The 7,777-nt window shown below is 42.9% G+C and overlaps 1 protein-coding gene across 1 annotated transcript; it reads left to right on the plus strand.

The window, feature by feature from the left end:
- Window positions 1-140: 140 nt before the first annotated feature.
- Window positions 141-6,977, plus strand: LOC119648032 (pancreatic lipase-related protein 2-like). The gene is made up of 5 exons (XM_038049457.1): window positions 141-351; window positions 418-665; window positions 5,958-6,061; window positions 6,125-6,373; window positions 6,487-6,977. Exons 2-5 carry the CDS (start codon window positions 544-546, stop codon window positions 6,969-6,971), a joined length of 960 nt encoding a protein of 319 aa, XP_037905385.1. The 5' UTR covers window positions 141-351; window positions 418-543; the 3' UTR covers window positions 6,972-6,977.
- The last annotated feature ends 800 nt before the right edge of the window (window positions 6,978-7,777 follow it).

A 7,777-nucleotide genomic window follows, 5' to 3' on the forward strand; every position in this document is an offset into this window, starting at 1 on the left:
TAGAAGATCACTTTTATATTCAAGCAAAGACCAGCACGTGAGTCGCGAACAGGTAACTCAACTCTTTGGATTTATTGTTGTGTCGAAAAGATTTTTTTGGGGCCATAGACGTCTTATAGGAGCCAACATCTCACCTAGAAGTTGTGTTGTTTTTGCTTTTCTTTTCTTTTAATTGAATTTTGCAATTCATTTCTTTTATTTATTTGTCTCCGGCTTACTTCTACTTATTCTTTTTACATCTGCTCCTACCAACGATGCACAAAAGTATCTCAAACACTTCAATAGCCCCTGGCGAAGCGACGAAATCTTTTTTTGGGTTTATGCTCTCTCCGAGACTATAGAGACATTTATGTATGTTTATCTTCAAAATAGTTAGATTCAGATAGTTTAAAAAAATTTTTACTATTTTTCGAACAGTTTCGATTTGGTTTCGGTGCGGTTCACTCGAGGAGATCTGAAAATTTCGCTAGATGGCAACAATAGATTGCAGATACTCGTTGATGTGTGAATAGTTTTTAGGTTGATATCGTTCTTCGTGTAGGCATGATGAGGACAATTAAATTGATTGGAATCATAATATCTTTAAGTTTAAGTTTATCAACGGCCACACTAGCTCTAATGAATCGGTTGATGTATAGTCGGAGTGTCGTTTTCCGTGAAAGTATGTAAGTAATTAGAAACCATTTGTGATTTTTTCAACCCATCCGGAAGTGCAAAAAAATTATGAGTTTTAATGCTTGTCAGAAACATATAATTAGTGAAACTACCGCGGTGTTCCGGAATGGATAAAAAAGTTAATTAAAACACTCACTGGACTGAAACGAGTGGGTGAGCCGGTGACATCTAAAAGGAGTCCAGTACCCCAATAAATCAAGGCTGAAATTGCACTCTAAGTTCCCTTGCCGTGGGAAAGCATCTATCTTCTGCTCCTTTAAGATTTTTACAAAAAGATACTGGCAAAATACTCTTATATCTCCCTGGACTCACCCCAAAAGAATCTAATTTGGGTTTTCGAAATTTTCGCAGTGAATATGATTTCAGGCCTTGTATCTGATCCTTATTTCAAAGAAGGCTCGTTAGATACGTATGTACATATATACTAGCAACTACATGGCATCTTGACTACATCTACATAACTATTTACCTTAAGAAGCTCGGACATGTAACAAGATTCTTGTTTTCCACCTTTTTGATATCGCCTAAAGGCCTAACCTTAATTGTGGGTGGTACTTTTTTGGTCCGAAAAATATCGAACTGACTCAGAATGGAAGAAAGTCTTTAAATTTAATTTTTCCCTGAATAAATCTTTTTTGGTTTGACCATAAAAAAGAGGTTTACATGTCCAATTTTTTGGAATGATTTTATGATGGACCGACTAACTATTAAGTCATTGTCATTCAGGCCAACCTTACACCACAATAGACGTTACATTCTTGCATAATTCCGGACAAATATGCAAATATTGTTTCAGTTTGGAAAAATTGATTGCTATGTAAATGGTTGTGGTTGAAATTTTTTCGGTAACATGCAATAAAACTGTTTAAAGGCATTGAAAAGAATGTCACCTCTGAATCCGTCAATTTTCTTTTAGGGTTAAGTTTCATAATTAACAATGTTCAGTTTACCACTGTAGCTGCTCCAAGGGGCCCAATTAGCGCTGTGGTGTACCGCTTTGATGTCAAAAACTGACCGTGACTGTTTTGGGATGGGCGAGGGGAACAGAATCCAGCCGGGTCAGATCTTCAGAGCCACCTCGTATCGTTTAGGAATTACAGCATCCTCCACCCTACAACCAAACATCTCTTTGAAACCCCGAAAGAACTATTTACCTAGTGTTCGCAGCTGACCCTAACTAGAGTTGGGCAATCGCAGGGGTTTCCCTCCTCTCCATAACCTCGATAAACAAATTGTAGTATATGCCGAGTCTGGTGGCATGGTCCTCTATAGATCAGTGCCCCATGCAAACCACCATAATCCTGTCTGGTCCAAAAGCTCCAGCGGTCGGGACTTGTTAAAGGAGGGCCAGATCCTCGCTATTGCATTGCTTCTAGTGTGAGTGATGAGCCGTTGCTCTCTGAACCCAGCGTCTGTCAAGTAGTGTGAATTGCACCTCTCAAGATCCAAGCTCCGCTTGGCTAACCAATCAACCCGTTTATTACTTTCTATATTCTTATTACCAAGGATTTAGAGGAGGGAATACCTTTAGCATATCGCCCAGTTGTTCTACTCATATCTGCACTGTCTACCAACCTGGGGATTGAAGCCATAAAGTTGGCTGCTTCGTTTTTGGTCAGAACGTTATCAGCTATCGTATCATCCAGTATCGAATCTCTGAAAACTATGGGCTCCGGTATATGCGTATTCGAGAATATTTCCGCATCGAATCCGCAGACCACCTTTGTTTCATCGGTAAGGAATACTGTGTTATAACCTCGCAACATATCGTTGGTCTTCCACTCCACCTTCATTGGAAAACACCACAGCAAAATTCCACTTGAGGCTCGCTTTGCATGCGGCGTAGTCCATTGAGAATGCTGAAGCTTACCGAGATACTTCGTCTAGGATATTTTTATCGCCGTAGGGATTCCCTGTTTAACATCCGAACTCATGGAGTCTAACAACACTGCAGGGAGGAGGTGTAGAAGTACTTTGAGGGCATCCTATTAAGCTTGGTTTTATTGTTTTTCTTACTCAGCGCCTGGCACTACACAATAAAATCGTACATTAGGATGGCACGAATCACGCTATGTGCATCCAAAGAGCCATGCTTGACCGGTTACTTCACTTCTTTACGAAGGTCTCCTAACAGCTGTAGAAGGCTATACAGACATTGTCGCTGTGTCGCAACATCATCTGCGTATCCGAGCATATGCAATTCATCAGGCATCTCGAGTGGTAGGTTCTCCAGTGCCTCAAGCTTGTGGCACCACTTTGCAAAATTGAAAGTGGTCTTACGTGGAAGGAGCATCACCCACCGACAGTAGCGATTGTGTGCCTCAACCAGTTTTACCGCTTGGACCACTTCCTCAATGGCATCATTTGTGGATTGCCCCAGTCTAAAACCATATTGCTTTGGTAAATAGTCTCCCGTATTGCGTCAATCAGTCGTGACTTCTCAAGCAGCTTCCCAGCTATGTCCAATATACTGAGCGGACGATACGCTGAGGGCGTGACCGTTAAAATTTTGCCGCTATCTGAAGAACTCTGAAGCAAAGATTTGGAAGCTAATAATTTTCTCGTAACCAAGTCATGGAAATATTGGAAGGTTATTGTGGTTCAGGATGTCCCTGACTGTCATAAAGGTCTGACACATGACTCGTTTCAGAGTTCATACTCTTCTAACAAGGATCAACACTTCTGTTTTTTACAATATATAAGAAGCCATTTCGCCAAGCAATTCAATGGGAAAACCGCTCCCCGCGGGAGGGTACCCGTCCCCCTTTCTATTCAGCCCCTTTCTATTCCAGCCCATAGAAAACACCCTCCGTCCACCTCCGTTCTCCACGTGGTAATATCTTTCCAAAAAATCTTCATGTTGCCCGATTTTTTTCCGGAATCGAAACTGAGCCCCTGTTTATGTCTGTCTCTCTGTCTCTCACACACGATTTGCTCGGAAATAGCCGAACCGACTGGCAGCGCATGATTTTGCGTTGAGATTGAGGAGTGCTCCCCATATATGCAAAAGTAGGGGGTACATTTTTTTTCACAAAATATAGTCATGTGGGGTATCAAAAAAAAAGGTTCGATTAGTAATTTCCGGAAATGATCTTATTTCTGATATTCGGTGAAACAATAGGGGGGAGTGGAAGCTCAAAATGGTCCCCAATGGGCCAGTGCCCCATGCGCATTTGTATGCGTCTAGCACAAGAGCTATTGTGAGCGGGTTTTGTTATAAGCGGGTGAAATCCTCCTTGATTTGGCACAGGTGCTGAGTCTTTCCCATCTAAAGTCCGCAGCTGCTAAGTGGTGCGAGTAGAATCCACCCCTGATCGTCGCAAGTGAGACACCGACTATACCTGCCGAAGGATTGCCAAGAAAAGAACCCCGCCAGGCCAATCCGTCAGCCCGCTCATTCCTCTCTATGGTTCTATGACCGGGAACCCAGAGGAGGGTGATCTTATGCTGTTCAGCGCATTTCTGCACTGTCCCACCAACCTGGAGGATGTCGTCGCTGAGTATGAGACCTTAATGACCGTTTAGCTGTCGGTCAGATTGACTATGTTACGCTTGGGGCTTGGATCATGCCCCAGCTATCGGCAAGCTTCTAGTATGGCCAGTACTGCCGCTTGGAATACACTGGCGAAACCTGGGAGAATATACGACTCAAATATCCAATGTATATTCGAAAAAAACCCCGCACCGACTCCACACACTTGATCTATCTGTGAAAAATACTGTGTTCTAGCTTTGCAACTCGCCTCCGGTTTTCCAGTCTGCCCTTATTGGAAAGTCCACAGCAAAGTTTCTCGAGAAGTTCAGCTTGCGTGCAGCATAGTAGTGGGGAATGCTCAGATTTCCCGAGCTACTTTATTTAGGATGTTACTATAGCGATAGGGCTTCGTTGTCCAGCATCCGGACTTACGTAATCTGACGGCACTACACGCCACAACGTATATAATGTGGAGGTGCAGGGGAAAGAGATGCAGGTATCAATTGAGAGCATCTGCCGGGCAGGACTGCAGAGCCCAAGTAGCACTTGCACACACGGTTCTTTGAATGATATTGAGCTTCGTTCTATTGTACTTTTTGTCCATAGCCTGCCATCATACGATAGAGCCGTACGTTAGGATTAGACGCACCACAGCTGTGTACATCCAGAGGACCATCATCGGCCAGAGACCCCATTTTTTGCAAAGGTTCTCTTGTAGGCCTTCTTAACCCCCAGTTCTATGTTCAATCTCCAATTTAGCTTTGGATTCAAGATTACACCCAGGTACTTTACATTGGAGGAAAAAACCAATCTTTATTCATTCAGCCGTGGTAAGTGGACTTCAGGTACCCTTGCATTGGTCGCGAATAGCATCAGTTCCGTTCTGGTTGAGTTTATACCGAGTCCGCATCTTGCGGCCCACAGGCATAGCTTTCCCAACTCTCCTTCTATGATTTCGCGCATAATTGACGGAAATATCCCTGACACTAATATCACAAACTCGTAGGCATGGCAATATTCACAAAATTTCGCCCATCACTATTAACCAGAGCACTGGGGTAATGGTGCCACCCTGGGACGTGCTCCCCGTCGGACCGCCGATCGTCATCTCCTTCAACAGCTCGTTGGCTGCGTCGATTGGGTCCAGGTCGTCGTCGTGCGTTCCTTACTCCGAACCACATTTTATAGTCTATCTTTTTCAGAGCCTCCAGGTACTCTCCGTTTATACGAAACAGAAAAGGTTGAGCTTTGCGCCCTCCTGCGTTAGCGGGATTTCCACTCCCCCGGCGCCACACGCAAGTAGGTCCTGGCCACGTGGCTGAATGGTTTAGGTTATTTTTTAATAATTGAGTCCATGTCTTGGTTCCACGAGTAGTCCGGCTAGCCTGGCCACCAGAGTAAGGGTCTTATTTCAAAGTTAGGGTGTCCAAGGTATTCAGAGTTTGCATACTAAAGACCAAGCTTCCTATTGACCACGCAGCGCTCGGCGTATGCTGTCACACCTTGGCTTGGGGTCCTATTAGCACCTTCTCCAGTGTTAGTCAATAATTCATAATTTATTGGAGGAGACCATCAGATTGTTATGCAATTTGGATAGAATAGCCAAAACTAGCTCACTTTGTATCCACTAAACCAAAGTAGTTCAATGCTAGAGTGCTAACAATTACTCTAATATTGTTTGCATTTGGAATAACTGAAACCGACCACATGCACCTGTTCAATCCCCCAAAAACCCAAACGAAATCTATACCAATTACAAATAGTTATATCTGGGCTTGTTTACAATCTAAATTTTCTTAATTTCCAGGAGCTGCATTAATGCAACAGTCAACGAACACAGCAAATATGCAATAATCGTGCATGGTTGGAGGGAGTCATGCCACGTTAAGTGGGTCATCGAGTTAGCGCGAAGTAGGACTTTCACATATCTTCAAAATCTTCAACTACTTTTAAGGATTAACAATTCCTTTTTAGATCTCAGACAATTCCGAAAAGGATGCATAATCTGCATGGACTACGGTGATATGGCACAAAATCCGAATTATCTTTTTTTGGCGAAGCAATCAGACGATCTTTCCGAGATGCTTGCAGATAAACTACGTGAACTTGAAGACAGAGGATACGATCCAAGTAATGGTTATATGTTTGGATTCAGCTTAGGTGGAAGGATTGTTCTAGAGGGAGGACGACTATATGGAAAGCAGAAAATTGCGGAAATAGACGGTGAGAAAGCCAAAATCAAACCTTGATGTCCCAGTCCTTTAAGAATTAATTTGACCCGGCCTAAGCTACATTGTTCCAATAGAATGAAAAAAAAACTCTTGATTTACTTTCAGTTTGTGACAACGCAGGACCAGGTTTCGATATTTTCGAGCAGCCAGATTCCAAGGAATCAGCTCAGAACGTTCAGTGTATCCACACAAGTCGCGATAAAGGGACGCGCAATCGTGATTGTCACCAAGATTGGAATATGGGCTTCTGTGGTCGCAGGCAAATGGCAGCTGGCAGCCCACCAAAAGGATCACATGGATTATGTCCAATTTTTTATAATGCCGCATTCCATTTTGATTTCTTTGCTGAAGCCATTCCCAGACAATGTCGTCGTGCCCAAGCATATTACAATTTTTGGCCATCGAATTTCAAAATGGGATACATGGAAAGAAGAAAGTTCGAGATAACTGGCGAATTTTATTCTTCGACAACTCATGAATATCCCTACACACCAGACATTGGCTCAGCAGACACCATCTTGGCATTTGAAAGATTTAAACGAAGGATTATGAGAATTAGAAAGAGAAGTAAACCTTTTCGATGGAATTAGAAGATGGTTTGTTGTTTTTTAGATGGATTACAAAATAGGAGCTTTGGAGATAGGAAACTAGAGTCTCACTATTGCATTGAATCGGGTAACCAGTTTCTAAACAGCTAACATTGTGTCATTGATACCAAAAACGCACTAAACACCTCCAATAAACCGTGTTTAGTACGACTCAGATCACCTAGTTATCATGGTGAGAACACTTTATACTATACCAACCAGACAGGTTTGCCAGTTTGGAAGTTATTCGAGGTGCTGATAACGTCTTCAGGAGATACCCCATCACAACGTCAGTATCCTGGTTTCCCACAAAAACGAAATGGAAACGAGGCAAAATAAATTGAATGACTCAAGTAAGACACTGGGAGTTCCAATGATCAATACAAGTGAGGGCGAGCATGATGAGCTGGAACCCTAATATCTTGGTGAATGCATATGCCAAGATAGAGAGCAGTTTATCATTGCGCTGGTCAGAGAAGCATAAAATCCCTCAAGTAAAAGTGACTTCCTTAAAGTAGACCGCATCACTTGTTTAATGAAGGACATTGACAGTAGGCTCCCCATGACGAACACTTCACCAAGATTCTCTATTGTGTAGTATCCGGTAAAGTTCCACCACACCAGGTAATACGAAGTCCTCTTTCTTCTTGTGGAAGCAGGAGGATCCAGAGCAGAAATCGACCCCCACTGATGAAGCTTTCAGGGAATTCTTTGATGTGTTCTAAGATTATTTAAGATATTATCTTTGCAACGTAGAGAGCACGCAGGTACCCCTCCAATTGTCACACTCAAAACGGGTGTCTCTCTTT

Source organism: Hermetia illucens, chromosome 2 (genome assembly GCF_905115235.1).
Source record: "Hermetia illucens chromosome 2, iHerIll2.2.curated.20191125, whole genome shotgun sequence".
NCBI classification, from domain to species: Eukaryota; Metazoa; Arthropoda; class Insecta; order Diptera; family Stratiomyidae; genus Hermetia; species Hermetia illucens.

Excerpts from the sequence above, each read along its gene's own strand:
- LOC119648032 (XM_038049457.1), top strand. The coding sequence starts at position 544 with ATGATGAGGACAATTAAATTGATTGGAATCATAATATCTTTAAGTTTA. Across the intron at positions 6,062-6,124 it reads GGTCATCGAGTTAGCGCGAA|ATCTCAGACAATTCCGAAAA; the intron begins GTAGGACTTTCA and ends ATTCCTTTTTAG. Across the intron at positions 6,374-6,486 it reads GAAAATTGCGGAAATAGACG|TTTGTGACAACGCAGGACCA; the intron begins GTGAGAAAGCCA and ends ATTTACTTTCAG.